Here is a 19052-nt window from a genome sequence, read left to right as displayed (position 1 = left end):
TGCAGATCCAGCCTGTTCTGACAATGAAGTTCAAGTTAGTAGTGAGGCCTACTACACTGGCTCCTGCCATGGCGCTTCAGCTCGCCACTCCCACAGCTATGCTTCAACCAGCTCCTGTCGCAGAGTCTCGGCTGCCTGTTCGCGAGCAGGAAGACCTACAGACTTCTCCAGGGATGGAGGAGATACCAGAGTTCACCCTGAGGGAGAACCCTACTCCAGCTGAGACCTCCGAATGTCAGTTGGTCCATAATGCGGGAGCCCTGTCTGTAGCTGCTGAAGGTACCAAATCTGGCCCTGCCACTCAGACCTCTCCGGTCCCTGTCTGGTGGGATCTGCCCAGTCCTACCTTGGACGTCCAGCCTACTGCTGTCCAAAGACCTGCTCCTCCCTGGGAGCCCCCTCCAGGCTCTGCTTCATGGCTCGGTCCATGTTTGCTGTCTTGGCTCTGTCAGTCCCTGCCTGTTGGAACTTGTCGGTCTCAGCCCTGGGGTTCTTGCTAGCCCCTCTGAACTGTTTCCTACTAGCTCCAGCCTTGGGAGACCCTCCTAACGTTCCCATGCGGAACCCTCCTGACATCCCTGTGGGGGACCCTCCTGGCCGAGATATTCAGTGTCCTGTTATAGGAGACACCTAACCTTCTGCCCTACTAGGTGCTCAGTCTATAGCAGGTCCAGAGTATCTTATCCCTTAGTTACCAGATCACCTAGTGGCTTCAGTTTCCTGCTGAGCTCAGTCCCCAGTTTCCTATCTCAGTAGGTCTATAACTTTCTGTCCTGATAGATCTAACATGCCTTAGCTCACATTCTGTAGCCCAGTCAGGCCCCAAGTCACTAGCTCTGTCAGGCCCCAAGTCAACAGCTCTGGGCACTCTTTTTCTCCCTTTTTTCTCCCTTTCAGGTGTGCAGCTGTCTCCTGTCCTGAGATCTTCGCCTTTTGCTTCTTTGGGAATCCAGCTGATCTCAGCTCCGGTCCCAGAGCTCTCTCCTTTCACTGACGTGGTGGTCCGCCCGTCTACTGTCCTGAGATCTCCACTCGTCGCTGCTGTGGAGATCCAGCAGATCCCAACTCCTGTCCCTGGGACCTCTCCTGTCGCTGAAGGGGCGGCCTCGCAATCTCTAGTCCCGAGAGCTTCATCGAGACCTGCGGCCAAACCTCCGCCATCTGCTGTACTGAGACCATCATTTAAAAAATATATATATTTCACCTTTATTTAACCAGGTAGGCCAGTTGAGAACAAGTTCTCATTTACAACTGCGACCTGGCCAAGATAAAGCAAAGCAGTGTGACACAGACAACAACACAGAATTACACATGGAATAACTTGGAATAAACAACAAACAAGCCATTAACACAATAAACAATTCAATGACACAGTAGAAAAAAATTAAGTCTATATACAGTGTGTGTAAAAGGCATGAGGAGGTTGGCAATAAATAAGCCATAGTAGCGAAGAATTACAATTTAGCAGATAAACACTGGAGTGATAAATGAGCAGATGATGATGTGCAAGTAGAGATACTGGTGTGCAAAAGAGCAGAAAAGTAAATAAAAACAGTATGGGGATGAGGTAGGTAGATTGGGTGGGCTATTTACAGATGGACTATGTACAGCTGCAGCAATCGGTTAGCTGCTCAGATAGCTGATGTTTAAAGTTGGTGAGGGAAATATGACTCTCCAGCTTCAACGATTTTTGCAATTCGTTCCAGTCACTGGCAGCAGAGAACTGGAAGGAAAGGCGGCCAAATGAGGTGTTGGCTTTGGGGATGATCAGTGAGATATACCTGCTGGAATGTGTGCTACGGGTGGGTGTTGTTATTGTGACCAGTGAACTGAGATAAGGCGGAGCTTTACCTAGCATAGACTTATAGATGACCTGGAGCCAGTGGGTCTGGCGACGAATATATAGCGAGGGCCAGCCGACTAGAGCATACAGGTCGCAGTGGTGGGTGGTATAAGGTGATTTGGTAACAAAACGGATGGCACTGTCATAGACTGCATCCAGTTTGCTGAGTAGAGTATTGGAAGTTATTTTGTAGATGACATCGCCAAAGTCGAGGATTTGTAGGATAGTAGGTTTTACTAGGGTAAGTTTGGTGGCGTGAGTGAAGGATGCTTTGTTGCGAAATAGAAAGCCGATTCTAGATTTGATTTTGGATTGGAGATGTTTAATATGAGTCTGGAAGGAGAGTTTACAGTCTAGCCAGACACCTAGGTATTTATAGTTGTCCACATATTCTAGTTCAGAACTGTCCAGGGTGAAAAGCCCTCCGATTTGACCCACTGAACTCTGTCTGCAAAGTAGTTGGTGAACCAGGCGAGGCAGTCATTAGAGAAACCAAGGCTATTGAGTCTGCCGATAAGGATACGGTGACTGACAGAGTTGAAAGCCTTGGCCATGTCGATGAAGAAGGCTGCACAGTACTGTCTTTTATCGATAGCGGTTATGATATCGTTTAGTACCTTGCGCGTGGCTGAGGTGCACCCGTGACCGGCTCGGAAGCCGGATTGCTCAGCAGAGAAGGTACGGTGGGATTCGAAATGGTCAGTGATGTGTTTATTAACTTGGCGTTTGAAGACTTTAGAGAGGCAGGGCAGGATAGGGGGGGGGGGGGCAGAGCTGTTGGCCGGGGTTGGAGTAGCCAGGAGGAAAGCAGGGCCAGCCGTAGAGAAATGCTTATTGAAATGTTCAATTATCATGGATTTATTGGTGGTGGGCGTGTTACCTAGCCTCAGTGCTGTGGGCAGCTGGGAGGAGGTGCTCTTGTTCTCCATGGACTTTACAGTGTCCCAAAACTTTTTGGAGTTAGAGCTACAGGATGCACATTTTTGCTTTCCTTTGCATTCCTGACTGACTGCGTGTATTTGTTCCTGACTTTCCTGAGCAGTTGCATATCGCGGGGACTATTCGATGCTATTGCATTACTCCACAGGATGTTTTTGTGCTGATCAATGGCAGTCAGGTCTGGAGTGAACCAAGGGCTATATCTGTTCTTAGTCCTGCATTTGTTGAAAGGGTTATGCTTATCTAAGATGGTGAGGAAATGACTTTTAAAGAACGACCAGGCTTCCTCGACTGACAGGATGAGGTTAATATCCTTCCAGGATACCCGGGCCAGGTCGATTAGAAAAGCCTGCTCGCAGAAGTGTTTTAGGGAGCGTTTGACAGTGATGAGGGGTGGTCGTTTGACTGCGGACCCATAGCGGATACAGGCAATGATCGCTGAGATCCTGATTGAAATTAGCAGAGGTGTATTTGGAGGGCAAGTTGGTCAGGATAATGTCTATGAGGGTGCCCATGTTTACGGATTTAGGGTTGTACTTGGTGGGTTCCTTGATGATTTGTGTGAGATTGAGGACATCTCTTTTAAGCATATCCCAGTTTAGGTCACCTAACAGAACGAACTCTGAAGCTAGATGGGGGTCGATAAATTCACATATGGTGTCCAAGGCACAGCTGGGAGCGGAGGGGGATCGATAGCAGGCTGTAACAGTGAGAGACTTATTTCTGAAGAGATGTATTTTTTAAATTAGAAGTTCGAACTGTTTGGGTATAGACCTGGAAAGTATGACATCAAGCTCTACTGCTGCCGCCACCGCCCATTGCTGCTTCGTGGCTCCAGCAGCCTAACTATCCAGTCCTGAGATCCTTGTCGAGCTCTGCCCCTTTGTTGTTGATTTCAAATCTGTACAACACATTTGGTGGCCGCTGTTAAAACGTCCAACTTCAGTCAGCTGATTCTAGCCATCTTTTATGGTTAGTTATAGTAGGGCAGCTTAGTCTCCAATTCAGAGGACCCCCACTTTTGTTAGTGCCTTATTGGTCTAGGTCACTCCATATAGTTATTACCGCATCACGTTCAGCCTATCAGTGGCCTTGATTCCCGGGACTTCAGTTTCAGTTAGTCTATGACCCCAGCACCCTGTGTGGTCAGAAACGTGCTTTCCCCATCCTGATGAGAACTTCCACAGTTTTCCCTCCTGCTGAACTTTTCCTCTTGTGGACTGAATTGATGTATGTCTGATGTTTTAATTGTGCGTACATCTACATGTAAGTGCCGTGAGATCTGTTTCATTATGTGGAGCTAAGTTTTGTGGCTTATTGTATACAATTACCGTGTTTTGAGCTTGCTTGCTAGCTAGCGTTAGTACTACACATAGCATTTTGCATTGGAATGCATGAGCATTTTAGCATGACTGTTAGCGATTAGCCGTTTTAGAATTGCTCATTTATGGTGCTAGGCAATTTTCTATGCCCGCAAAAGTCAGCATCGATAGAATGCAATTTACTAATATTTTGCCATATTCTAATAATTCTCACGTATTGCCACAGTCCGTGACACGGTGAAACTTGCACTCCTGTAGATTTGACATAATTGGATGGTGGAACTTGCACTCCTGTAGATTTGACATAATTGGATGGTGGAACTTGCATCCAGCCAACTAGAAAAGCAAGTCGAAACAATTCAGCCATTTGTGAAAGTCATAAGAATCCTGCAAGGAACATTTTTATTGTTGAGAAAAATTGATTTATCAGGCAGTAGGCATTTAGAATGAAATGAGTGGCGCTTCATAGCTAGGGGTAAGTGTTGACATCATGTGCCCCGTGTACCTTCAAAATTATTCGGCAATCCTCATTCATTTGGAAAACCCAGATCCATCATTGTTTGTCGCAATAAAGTTAGACAAAAAAAATCAACGCCTGTCAAATGGATAACAATGTCGATCTTTAGAAAATGTCTCATATCTGCCGTTTCCATTTTTGTTGTTGCTGACATTGATTTTGTTGAATAAACCTGGGTAAATGGAAACCTGCCTATTGATAGATGGCGAAATCAACCATTTATCAGCATGCAGTGCTTTTTTTCTTCCAATAAAACAGGAGGTTGTCTTCCACAATGCTTTGGTTCCAACTTCAAGTTGCAGTTAGTGAGGAGGAACTGCAGACATTTCCAGTCGCCTGCAATCAAAAGCTATCACATGATTGTAGTGAAGTCATGCAGTCGACATGTAGTTATGAGGGCACAGGGCGAGACCCAGATGCAGACATGGGAGGAATATGGTTTGAGTCTCTGATATTTATTAGTATCCAAGGGGCAGGCAAGAGAATGGTCGTGGACAGGCAAAAGATCATAACAAGGTCAGAGTCCAGGAGGTACAGAGTGGCAGGCAGGCTTGAGGTAAAGACAGGCGAGGGTCAGAACCAGGAGGACTAGGAAAAAACAGGAGCACGGAGTAACACGCTAGTTGACTGGACAAAATAAGACGAACTGGCACAGACAGACAGAAAACACAGGTATAAATACCCAGGGGAAAATGGGTGACACCTGGAGAGGGTGGAGACAAGCACAAGAACAGGTGAAATTCAGGGTGTGACAGTAGTCCCAAATCAACATACCAGTATTGGTGTAAACTAAAACTTTCTAAAGAAATGCTGGTATAAATAATAAAATAATAAATGTATGGGGCCTCCCGAGTGGTGTAGTGGTCTAAGGCACTCCGCAGTACTAGCTATGCCACTAGAAATCCTGGTTCCAGTCCAGTCTGTTGCAGCTGGCCGTGACCGGGAGAACCATGGGGTGGAGCCATTGGCCGAGCGTCCAGGTTAGGGGAGGGTTTGGCCGGCAGGGATGTCCTTGTCCCATCGCGCTCTAGCGACTCTTATGGCGGGCGGGGCGCATGCATGCTGACATGGTTGCCAGGTGTATGGTGTTTCCTCTGACACATTGGTGTGGCTGGCTTCTGGGTTAAGCAGGCATTGTGTCAAGAAGCAGTGCAGCTTGGTTGGTTTGGGTGGTGTTTCGGAGGATGCACGGCTCTCTACCTTCACCTCTCCCGAGTCCGTACTAGAGTTGCAGCGACGAGACAAGACTGTAAATATCAATTGGATACCACGAAATTGAAAAAAAAGGGATTAACAAAAAAAAAATACAAGTAGGTGAAATTATCATATTTTTTACAAAGGTGGAAAAACAATTATATTCCCAGTTTAGCAGGTCTTTGCAGGGGGTCTTTTATTTTGAAATATAAAATATAATACCCTGCTGCTAGGAGAATGGTAATCCACATTTCTCAAAACCTCTAAAATGGCTTTGGGATTTGTAGTCCTTCTGGTCATAAATCCATTTCAACACAATAGCCTCAGCTGGGTGAATTCAGCAAAACCATAGTGGTGTGCTTCAAGGGAACTGTCCTATTGTCATAATAAGGCACGACCACCGTGTCGAAAATACAGGCATGTGCACATATGCCAGATGACTGAATATGATTAAACGCTTGTGCAAGATCTATACTACCCTGCACATGCTTATCTGTAGCATATCAGTGCTTAATTAGAGCCGGATCCTGTGGCAGCTCTCCTTTTTGAACTGTTTTGTTTCGGAACCTGTTTGGCCGAATCCTGTACCTCTTGTGGCATGAAAAATAATTGTCACTTTTTGCAATGTAAAAATGTGAATAGAAGCGATCAATGTTCATTCAAGTTGCCTATTAGTTAATTCGAGTTGCCCCACAAAAAGACGTATGTAAAAAAGTAGATTTTTAAGCCAGGGCCTAATATTATAAGAGTTGATTTGGGTTGGGTCTGGTTTATGGGTGGTTTATGGTTGGCAAAATATTGTAACCTATGTATGAGACCATCGCTTGGCGCTGGCTGTGTGAGAAGCGCATCATTATGTCTCTCATAGAGTGGCGACCCGTCATTCAAGGCAAGTGGGGCTAAGCCTCAGACTTTTAAGTTAAAAAAAATATATATATACTTTTTTAGGGGGGGTGGCTTGCTTGTTATTTTGGCATTAATACATGTCACATAACAGTTTACAAGCAATGTTAAGAAAATGTAATTGAGTTATTAATAAAGCCGCATACAAACATGTTTTCTTGATTAAGGCAGCTCCAAAATGCAGCTTTCTGTGGTGGTGGGGCTAGCCAGCAGAAAATAGAGAGCGTTGCGCCTGATTGGCTCAGTTTTCTGTCACTCATGGGACAGTACGTCATCCCCAATTCTAAGGTTAGAGCTTGAAAATGTTTGCCCCTTGTGGTTCTGCCATAGAGTTATATTAGAAGTGTCCCATCCAAGAAGGCTCAAGGTCATTGGCCACAGATAGAATGACATTAAATCACATATCTACAGTAGCTTTGATTGGACTGATCATGTCAACATCATACTTTCAAAATCTTAGCTAGCAAGCGAGCAGTCGTCACCATTAATCAGGTCGACAATCAACTTCTTTTCAATCCTTGTCATATGAAAAGAAATTAGAGATAAGACGTCTTGGTGCTCATCGGCCAAATTCAACAATGATTGGTTTGGGAAGGTATCAGTGGCTAACTGTGAGTTCAAGACAACTGGGAACTCGAGTTTTCATTGTCTGTTTATATGTAAGAACGGCCCATGTTCTGAATTCTATCGCTATACATTTCAAAAGTGCTGAACAAATAGTTATATTGACTACCTCCGTCATCTCTCGCTCATTAATGTTTTAATCAAAATTACGGATTGCCTCTTATCCGCTTGTCGTCACTGCTGACAGCCGTATACCACCGGTATGACAAAACGTGTTTTTATTGCTCTAATTACGTTAGCAACCAGTTTATAATAGCAATAAGGCTCGAGGGGATGTGGTATGTGGCCAATATACCACGGCTAATGGCTGTTCTTTAGCACAACGCAAAGCGGAGTGCTTGGATACAGCCCTTAGCCGTGGTATATTGGCCATATCCTACAAACCCAGAGGTGCTTTATTGCTATTATAAACTGGCTGCCAACGTAATTAGAGCAATAAAAATACAGGTTTTGTCATACCGGTGGTATACGGCTGTCAGCCAATCAGCATTCAGGGCTCGAACCCCTCAGTTTATAACAAGGAATAGCCTACAGTCAGGAGCGCGATGCAAATCTGTCAGTGAAAAAACAGCACCCAGACAAAACAGGCCTTTCGCAATATTTCAAATACAATCGAGGGAAAACACCGGTTGGAAAGAAAATGGCTCCTGCTGAAAAGAGAAGACTGCTGTTTGTAACCGATGTGCAATGGCTAGCTAGTTAGCAGGGTGCGCACTTATAGCGTTTCAATTGGTGACGTCACTCGCTCGGAGACCTTGAAGTAGTTGTTCCCCCTGCTCTACAAGGGCCGTGGCTTTTGTGGCGAGATGGGTAATGATGCTTTGAGGGTGACTGGTTCGAGTCCAGGTAGGGGCGAGGAGAGGGACGGAAGCTATACTGTTACATTGGTGCCGTGACCCGGATCACTGGTTGCTGCAGAAAAGGGGGGTGAGTGTAACCGATGTGAAATGGTTATTAATAGCATTTTAATCGTTGACGTCACTTGCTCTGAGACCTTGAACTAGTTGTTCCCCTTGCTCTGCAAGTCAGGTGGTTTTTGTGGAGCGATGGGTAACGATGCTTTGTGGGTTGCTGTTGTTGATGTGTAGAGGGTCCCTGGTTCAAGGTGAGGAGAGGGACGAAAGCTAAATTGTTACATGTAGGCTGCCAAAATATTTGATAAACTTCTAAATATTGTTTTACAAAAAGAGAGAGATAGGCTTTTGGCACGAGTACATCAGCCATCACCAGCTGAGCATCATTGGATGAGTCAGTGAAACTGAAAATCATTTTTATGACTATAATACCCTCCTCATATAGTGTACGATATGTCTCCACACACCTAGGCATAGGCTATTGATGGATTCAAGACAAGGTCGTTTTTATTGATCTCAGATTATCAATTTGTCTGTGTCAAAGTAGCCTGCCATTTCGATAATTTGTGTGGTATTAAAAGGGATTCTGCCAAAGTCTCCGGTCATGTAAGATTACGAAGAATTGTATGAAATGTGTTTATAAAGGCCAACATTTTCCCGGACCCCAGGCTACTAAAAATGTTCCCTATGTGTGCAACTTCAATAAGTGCCTCTACTCTACTGCTCTGTGCCACTACGCAAATACAATGATATGCATGTAATGTTTTATTATAAAGGTGCTTTTTCTTTTCTTCTCATGCGTCCCGCTACCTCAGAACTCCCTAAATAGATCTATATGATTTTTTATTTTTCTCTAAACATTTTCAAACAGTTCATTTATATTTTCCAACGGGGCTATATATTTGGGTGAGTTTTTTCTCTTGCCTGAGTAGCCTCGTTTCACTGCCAAAAACAAAATTAAACCATCTAGTGTTCAGTGAAATAACAACACAATGTCAAATACAGGTAGCTTAGTCAAATAATAACATCCAATCACATTAACCGTTACTCTAGCGGGAATGCAGGCTACATGGGGCGGCAGGGTAGCCTAGTGGTTAGAGTGTTGGACTAGTAACCGGAAGGTTGCGAGTTCAAACCCCCGAGCTGACAAGGTACAAATCTGTCGTTCTGCCCCTGAACAGGCAGTTAACCCACTGTTCCCAGGCCGTCATTGAAAATAAGAATTTGTTCTTAACTGACTTGCCTGGTTAAATAAAGGTAAAAAAAAAAATAAAATACGGACAGTTAGTTGGAATTCCCGCTAGAGAATTATGTAGCCAAACGTAGCTGCTGCTCATTTCGTTTACTCGATAATGGATAAATGGTTTAAGAAATTAGGTCCGCGTCCATAGAGACACATACCAGTTCTACTGGTAGTTCTACTGGTAGTACTGCTACTATCAGCAGTACTATCACCTGCACCTGTCGACAACACAAGTTGTTCTGCTTCCACGAGCACATCCAATGCTAGCATCAGTAATTCTAAATTTGTTGTTAGCCCATGGATAGTTGTTAATCTGATGCATCGGAAGAGCTACCCTTACCCAGGAAAGCACCGAACAACAGACAGGAACGTTAGACCATCGAAGAGGCGCAGATATGATGAGAACTACATTGATTACATACTATCACTTATATTGAGAGTAGTACCTTTACTCAGCCACAGTGTGTTATATGTGCAAAAGTACTATCTCCCAACTCGATGAAACTTTCACTCTTGCGCAGACATTTAGAAACAAAACATGCCAATTTGAAAAATAAGCCACGGGAGTATTTTGAGCGAGAATTAAGACGATTTCCGAGTAGTAAGACATGTATCAAAGCAGATACCATTAATAAGAAGGGGCTAGAAGCGTCTTAGCTACCGAATGGCTTGGACAGGCAATCCCCATACTATTGTGGATGACTTAATTGTTCCTGCTGCTGCAGATATGGCTGTGACAATGCTGGGGGAAAAGGCCAACAAAAACTATACAGACAACGTCTCCATCAAACAACACTGTTCCATGACGCATCAGTGACATGGCAGGAGATGTTTTGAAACAATTACTGCTTTAGATACAAGCCAGTGAATTATATGTTACAGCTGAATGAGTCAACAGACGTGGCTGGCTTGGCACAGCTCCTGGTATATGTCCGTTACGTTTATGGGGGGTCAATTATGGAAGACATCCACTTCTGCATATCACTGGAAACCAGGACAACAGGAGAGGATATTTTTTAAGTACTGGACAGCTTTGTGACATCAAATGGACTTTGGTGGTCAAGATGTGTTAGTATCTTTACTGATGGCGCAAAAGCCATTACAGGGAGAGATAGTGGAGTGGTAACGCGCATGCAAGCAGTTGCTCCCGACACCACTTGGGTATGCTGCAGCATCCACCGAGAGGCTCTTGCTGCCAAGGGAATGCCTGACAGCTTAAAAAACGTTTTGGACACTTCTGTGAAAATGGTTAACTTTGTTAAAGCAAGGCCCCTGAACACACGTATATTTTCTGCATTATGCAATGATAAGGGCAGCGACTATGTAACACTTTTACAACATACAGAGTGTGCTTGTTATTAAGAGGCAAAGTATTGACATGTTTTTTTAAAATTGAGAGACAAGCTTTTCAGTAAAGTTTTATTTTCTGACCATAAGTTTCACTTGTCTGACCGCTTGCATGATGATGAGTTTCTCACACGACTGGCCTATATGGGTGATGTTTTTTCTCGCCTGAATGATCTAAATCTAGGATTACAGGGACTCTCTGCAACTATATTCAATGTGAAGGACAAAATTGAGGCTATGATTAAGAAGTTGGAGCTCTTCGCTGTCTGCTTTATTAAGGACAACACACAGGTCTTTCCATTATTGTAGGATTTTTTTGTGTGCAAATGAACTCAAGCTCACGGACAATGTCAAATGTGATATAGCGAAGAACCTGAGTGAGTTGCATGCGCAATTACGCAGGTACTTTCCTGAGACGGATGACACAAACAACTGGATTTGTTTTCCCTTTCATGCCCTGCCTCCAGTCCACTTACCGATATCTGAACAAGAGAGCCTCATCGAAATTGCAACAAGCGGTTCTGTGAAAATTGAATTGAATCAAAAGTCACTGCCAGATTTCTGGATTGGGCTGCGCTCAGAGTATCTTGCCTTGGCAAATCTAGCTTTTAAGACACTGTTGCCCTTTCCAACCACATACCTATGTGAGAGTGGATTCTCGGCCCTCACTAGCATGCAAACTAAATACAGGCACAGACTGTGTGTGGAAAATTATTTAAGACTGAGTCTCTCCAATAAAACCCAACCATTGCAGAGTTATGTGCATCCTTTCAAGCACACCCTTCTCATTAACATATGGTGAGCCATTTTCATTTTCATTGAACAAATAAGGTTTTATATGTAAGATGTTTAAATAAAGAGCAAAATTATTGATTATTATTATATTATTACTTGTGCCCTGGTCCTATTAGAGCTCTTTGTCAGTTCCCACGAGCCGGGTTGTGACAAAAACTCACACTCATTCATATGTTTAATAAATGTATCGTATAGTGTGTGGCAGGCTTACAATAATGGCAATAAACAACATTGGAGAGTGCGCTGACCTTGGTGATAGATGGGGTACGCAGCTGGAGGTTGAATGTTTGAAGGGGTATGGGACTATGAAAAGTTTGGGAACCACTGCTGTAGGGGACTCTTTATTATGCACATGAACTTATCCCAAAAATGTATATGCTGCTAGACATATTTCAGTTCAGAATCTTTACATCATGTCGTTTCTGTGAGCTATGGTGACTTTATTCTAACACGTTATGGATGCTTTTAGGAGGAAATGTCTCAATTAAATTAAATCCATAAGGCTTTATTGGCATGGGAAACATGTTTACATTACCAAAGCAAGTGAAATATACAATAAAAAATGTACAATCAGAAATGATCTCTCTCTGAATCTGCAGTCCACACTGACTTATTCCCTGCACGGCTGCACCTGCACCTTTTGTCCAACCTAAGCAAAGCACAGGCATTGTCGCCACCTATTGGAATAGCTCGTCAACTGTAATTCATTGCGCCTTTTCATTATATTTTTCTGATAATTTCAAGACAAGTAAAATTTACATTTTCTATTTTAGATAAATCAAACATAACTTATATGGCGTAATCGCTTTGAGTTTCGTGCTATTCCCATATAATTGTGTAGCTTGGTCTCAGGCACATTGTGGACCAATTTTTGATGACGTCGCAGATCGTGAAGAGGACCCACGATCGACAGGAAAGCGTTTGTCTGCAGAAGTATCAACAAGTTGACGGTGTGACTGAAATTCATAATCTAGTTGATATCAGTTTCATCCTAACTGATACATCGGTAAATCATTTTCATACAATATCCGCACAATACAACATAGAAAACAAAATATATATCAATATGTTTTTTTTTTTACGTCTTCCTCAATTTTGAAGATGGGCGCTTGTGGGTATACGGAGTGATTGAATGAAACAACTGCGAGTGCTAGGGTAGCTAACTCGAGCAAGCAAGCCTTGTTTTGCAAAGTTACATGGTCTATTTCGTTAAAATATTTTGTAATGGTGGGCCAACGTTACTGTTATTATTGCGGTTATGTTGGACCTGGCTGGTTGCAACAACGACCGATGGGTTTGTGTAGAATCAACTTTACACAGTTGGCTAGGCTGGGCTCTACGTAGTAGCTAACTAGCAGCGGCACCCGTGTCTTTGAAAGCGCCTTTGTAGTCTATGTTGTGTAGCTAGCTATCATCAACTGAGTTGACAATGTTTTTGCTTGCGGGTGTATAATGTGTGCAGTATCCACAATAACATCACTGTGCAATAGTTAGCTAGCTACCGCACTAAGTTAGCTATGTTAAAACACGGATGTTTGCGGCAATGCAAAAAATGTACTCCTCCTTTCTTCCTCAGAACCTGGTGTTGCTGTGGCCTCTTTGACCTGCACCTGAAGGTAGAGAAACAGACACTATGTTTCTGTATAACCTGACCCTGCAGCGTGCCACTGGCATCACCCACGCCATCCATGGAAACTTCTCAGGTACATAACATTATTCTCTTGGGGTCTCATCCCTGAGTCTATATAACATGGATAATGTAACCTGTGATCGGGTATGGTTATCATTGTTGTCTTGCCTTGCAGGAACCAAGATGCAGGAGATAGTTGTTTCCAGGGGGAAGATAATTGAGCTGCTGCGTCCAGATGCCAACACAGGGAAGGTTCACACCCTGCTTACCATGGAGGTGTTTGGCATCATTCGCTCCCTCATGGCCTTCAGGCTGACAGGAGGAACTAAAGGTGTGTGTGTGTGTTATGAGATGTATGTGTGTGTGTCAGCACACATTAGAAAGTATTCAGACCCCTTGACTTTTCCCACATTTTGTTACGTTACAGCATTTTTCTAAAATTGATGAGGAAAACAATTTAATCAATCTACACACAATACCCCATAATGACAAAGCGAAAACAGGTTTTTAGACATGTTTGCTAATGTATTACAAATAAAAAACAAATGCCTTACTTGCATACTTATTCAGACCCTATGCCATGAGACTTGAAATTGAGCTCCGGTGCATCTTGTTTTCATTGATCTCCCTTGAGATGTTTCTATAACTTGACTGGTCCACCTGTGGTAAATTCAATTGATTGGACATTATTTGGAAAGGCACACACCTGTCTATATAAGGTCCCACAGTTGACCGTGCATGTCAGAGGTCGAAGGAATTGTCGTAGAGCTCCGAGACAGGTTTGTGTCGGCACAGATCTGGGAAAGGGTACCAAAAAATGTCTGCAGCATTGAAGGTCACCAAGAACAAGGCCACCTCCATCATTCTTAAACGTAAGAAATTTGGAACCACCAAGACTCCTCCTAGAGCTGGTTGCCTGGCCAAACTGAGCAATCGGGGGAGAAGGGCCTTGGTCAGGGAGGTGACCAAGAACCTGATGGTCATTCTGGCAGAGTTCCTCTGTGGAGATGGGAGACCCTTCCAGAAGAACAACCATCTCTGCAGCACTCCACCAATCAGGCCTTTGTGCTAGAGTGGCCACTCCTCAGTAAAAGGCACATGACAGCCCGCTTTGAGTTTGTCTAAAGGCACCTAAAGACTCTCAGATCATGTGAAACATGATTCTCTGGTCTGATGAAACCAAGATTGAACTCTGGCCTGAATGCCAAGCGTCACGTCTGGAGGAAACCTTGCACCATCCCCACGGTGAAGCATGGTGGTGGCAGCATCATGCTGTGGGGATTGTTTTTCAGTCGCAGGGACTGGGAGACTCGTCAGGATCGAGGTAAAGATGAATGGAGGAAAGTACAGAGAGATCCTTGATTAAAAACCTGCTCCAGAGCGCTCAGGACCACAGACTGGGGCGAAGGTTCACCTTCCAACAACCCTAAGCACACAGCCAAGACAATGCAGGTGTGGCTTCGGGGCAAGTCTCTGAATGTCCTTCAGGGGCCCAGACTTGAACCCGATCAAAAATCTCTGGAGAGACCTAAAAATAGCTGCGCTCCCCATCCAACCTGACCGAGCTTGAGAGGATCTGCAGAGAAGAATTTGAGAAACTCCCCAAATACAAGCTTGCAGCGTCATACCCAAGAGGACTCGGCTGTAATCGCTGCCAAAGGTGCTAAAACAAAGTACTGCGTAAGGGGTCTGAATACTTATTTAAATGTGACATTTCAGTTTTTATTTTTATTACATTTGCAAAAATGTCTAATCCTGTTTTTGCTTCATCATTATGGGGTATTGTGTGTTTGAGGGAAAAAAACAATCCATTTTAGAATGAGGCTCTGAATACTTTCCGAATACACTGTATATAATCATTGTGACTTGAGTTCCATCTCAATAAGGAGTTTGAATAGCCTAAAATCACATGGTATCCAGAGTGCTAATAATGAGAGTACAAACAACAATAGCCTACAGAAAAATCTAAGGAAAATCCCTCCATGCAAGGTTGAATACCAAATTGCCAATAACCTATCCTACTAGGCCTATCAAAAGCTATATATATATATAGTAATCACACAATTTTTTTTATACCATTTTCATTGAAAACTATCACAGTAAGGTACTTCCTTATTAACCAGAAATGACTTGATATTGCGATAACTGCGGGATTAGACCATATATATATATATATATATATATAGCTTCTTAGCAAAGAGCAATTGGTAATCAGTGTCGTCAACATGTTAATTACACAGTTCATAATATGGTCATAACACTGTCATGACCAATATATTTTCACCTGCCAAGAAGTTTCCTTTCGTTAAGTTTCTCTTGAGTCCTTTGTTTTTGTTGTAATGAATCCTTTTAGTCATGTTTTTTTTCAGTCTGTTTTTTATAACTTGTAGAAAATACGCTTTAACACTGTCATGAAGCATTATGATCATTCTGTGTCACTTTACTTGGACTAAGAAAATATACTTTATGACACTCAAGACGCGCTATGACCACCATAATCATACGGAAGATAGGCCTATTATGTACAATCCCTTATATCAGTAAAAAAGAGGGTGTCTTGTCCTGCAATCTGCTCCTGCATTCATCCCTGTCATCAGCAACGGGGCATGTCTGACATCAATGTGTGCGCAATTACAATGAGCATTTAACATGCTCAATAAATAAAACGTGTGGTAGGTTTTGACACTCTTATGTAGGTGTCATAACCAGCCATAAAATCAAGCAATATATGTCACAACAGGTGTAAATATACTGTGTGTCATGACAGTGTTATGGTCATATTATAGCAGGTTATTATAGCATGACACTGGTGTTAACCTCTCTAGGGGGTGTGGGATGGTAGCGTCCCACCTGGCCAACATCCGGTGAAATTGCAGAGCGCCAAATACAAATGTAATTATTGTACATATTTAACTTTCATGAAATCACAAGTGTAATACATCAAAATAAAGCTTAACTTGTTGTTAATCCAGCCTCCGTGTCAGATTTCAAAAAGGCTGTACGGTGAAAGCAAACAATGCGATTATCTGAGGACAGCGCTCAGCACACAACATTACATACAAGTTACCAGTCAAGTATATTAGTCACGAAAGTCAGAAATAGCAATAAAATGAATCACTTACCTTTGATCTTCAATTGGTTGCACTCACAAGATAACCAGTTACACAATAATGTTCTATTTGTTCGATAAAGTCCCTCTTTATATCCAAAAACCTACATTTTGTTGGTGCGTTTTGTTCAGTAATCCAATGACTCAAATGCAGTCACAACGGGCAGACACAAATTCCAAATAGTATCCTTAAATTTTGTAGAAACATGTCAACCGATGTTTATAATCAATCCTCAGGTTGTTTTTAGCCTAGATAATCGATAATATTTCAACCGGACAATGGCGTCGTCAATATAAAAGAAAAACAAGAAAGGCGCGATCTCGGTCGCGCAAAGGAAACGGCTCTGGGGACATCCCACTTTCCACTCATTCAAATTTGTCATTCTCCCTCATTTTTCAGAATAAAAGCCTGAAACAATGTCTAAAGACTGTTCACAACTAGTGGAAGCCATAGGGAATGGAAACTGGATCCTATCCCTATAAATGGTGGATAGGCTTTCATTGGAAAAACAGCCATTTCAAAATAATGGCACTTCCTGGATGGATTTTCTTCGGGTTTTCGCCTGCCATTTCAGTTCTGTTATACTCAGACATTATTTTAACAGTTTTAGAAACTTTGGAGTGTTTTCTATCCAAATCTACTAGTTATATGCATGTCCTAGCTTCTGGGCCTGAGTAGCAGGCAGTTTACTTTGGGCACGCGTTTCATCCGGAGGTGAAAATAGTGCCACCTACCCTAGTGAGGTTAAGTAAAGTGTTATTGAGCAATTCCTCAAGCAAGACTTTTGCCAGGACTGTCTGTGGGAGTGGTCTGAGTGGGGAGGGGAAAACTGTTATTGGCAGAGAGGTATGGAACTCTTTCTTATTGGTCTATTAACTATGCTGAACAAAAATATAAACGCAACCTGTAAAATGGGCTGAAATAAAATAAATGTTCCATATGCACAACGTTTATTTCTCAATGTTGTGCACAAATTTGTTTACATCCCTGTTAGTGAGCATTTCTCCTTTGCCAAGATAATCCATTCACCTAGTTAAAAGATCATTACCCCGGCGCTGGGGACAAACATGATAACTCATGTTTCGGCATGATAATGCACAGTCCTATGTCGCACGGATCTGTACACAGTTCCTGGAAGCTGAAATTGTCCCAGTTCACACAGATACAAACCTGCTCCATGCTGAAGCTCTTCCACCAGAAAGGATATTTGAAAAGTTGAGTCTGTACTTAGCCTCTGCCCAGGCTTTCAACAACATTGTCTTTCGTCATGATTCATCCAGTTGTAGCAATACATTTTCCCGCTATAGTTCAATGGTCGTTTTAGCCGGTTTAAAATAATTATAATGTATTTTTTGAGGGGCCAATAGTAGGCGATAACATCGTATATCGCAGTGTTTTATGGATACGTAATCACGATAGGACCAATGTTGACATCGCCCAATCTTAGTGTGAAGTAGATGCAAGTTTTATGTGTGTGGTTGAAAAGCTCTTATTTTAAATTTGAGACATTTGTGCTTTTGATCCACAGACTATATTGTGGTGGGCAGTGACTCAGGCCGCATCGTGATCCTTGAGTACCACCCCTCCAAGAACATGTTTGAGAAGATCCACCAGGAGACCTTTGGCAAGAGTGGATGTCGTCGCATCGTCCCTGGACAGTTCCTCGCCGTCGACCCTAAGGGCAGAGCAGTCATGATAGGTAAAGAGCTCAGAGAACTGAGAGATATTATGTTGTGGAGAGAGTTGGTAATGGTTTGAAAATTCAACAAAATTTCAAGTTGACAAATCCTTGGCTCGATGACAGAATGCCCTGTTGAAATGGACATGTTTTTTGTCTGTTGTAGTTTGCTAATTACCTCTGTGTTTCCAGGTGCCATTGAGAAGCAGAAGCTGGTGTACATCCTGAACAGAGATGCAGCAGCGCGTCTCACCATCTCCTCTCCCCTGGAGGCTCACAAGGCCAACACGCTGGTCTACCATGTGGTAGGAGTTGATGTGGGCTTTGAAAACCCCATGTTTGCCTGTCTGGAGATGGACTATGAGGTGAGAGCCTAGCACTGACTGCTATGATTTGTGAATTTGCTCATGCACTCTTGTTACGTACTAAAGAAATGGACCTAATCTATGTTTACACACAGGCTCAGATGTGCTTCTGTTTTATTCTCTATATACCCAAGTGCTATTGAATTGATGAGTCTTCATGTCTCTTCTCTGACAAACCACTGTAGGGAGCTTAAACGCCTGATTCCAACACAATCCCACTGTTGTAGCTGCTTTGCTACTAAAGATGTCCTGTAAATCCTCATCCTGTTCTCTTCATTTCCACTGACTCACTGTGTGTGGCCTATGACCTCTCTCTCCTTCCAGGAAGCTGACAATGACCCCACTGGCGAGGCTGCAGCCAACACCCAGCAAACCCTGACCTTCTATGAGCTGGACCTGGGTCTGAACCACGTTGTGCGCAAGTACAGCGAGGCCCTGGAGGAGCACGGCAACTTCCTCATTACAGGTAGCTACACTGAACAATAATGTAAACGCAACATGCTGCATTTTTTTTTTACCGACGTTACAGTTCATATGTGACCGACCAGCTCGATTTGGTCCAATATAGCGGGGGGGGGGGATTACATTGCATATAAGAGACTCAGCGCTCAAAAATAGTATATCACACATTACAGTTGAGGAACAAGGGAACGTAATTCTGGTTTGAAAGTTGATTAACTTGTAACCT

The 19052-nt window shown here is 43.2% G+C and overlaps 1 protein-coding gene across 2 annotated transcripts in view; it reads left to right on the top strand.

The window, feature by feature from the left end:
- Positions 1-3906: 3906 nt before the first annotated feature.
- sf3b3 (splicing factor 3b, subunit 3) overlaps positions 3907-19052 on the top strand; it is a 50145-nt gene continuing 34999 nt past the window's right edge. The window contains exons 1-6 of one of the 2 annotated variants that reach the window (XM_021569849.3): positions 3907-4048; positions 13158-13284; positions 13387-13542; positions 17850-18020; positions 18192-18364; positions 18689-18830. In XM_021569849.3, the coding sequence (XP_021425524.1) occupies positions 13215-13284; positions 13387-13542; positions 17850-18020; positions 18192-18364; positions 18689-18830 (712 nt within the window). In that variant the 5' untranslated portion in view covers positions 3907-4048; positions 13158-13214. Of the gene's footprint in view, positions 4049-12437; positions 12588-13157; positions 13285-13386; positions 13543-17849; positions 18021-18191; positions 18365-18688; positions 18831-19052 lie in introns of those variants that run through there. The other variant, XM_021569841.3, reaches the window with a different exon arrangement.

This window comes from Oncorhynchus mykiss, chromosome 2, assembly GCF_057628025.1.
Source record: "Oncorhynchus mykiss isolate SJ-2025 chromosome 2, ASM5762802v1, whole genome shotgun sequence".
NCBI lineage: Eukaryota > Metazoa > Chordata > Actinopteri > Salmoniformes > Salmonidae > Oncorhynchus > Oncorhynchus mykiss.
The sequence above is the reverse complement of the archived record's forward strand: the minus strand, read 5'-3'. Positions and strand labels throughout refer to the sequence as shown.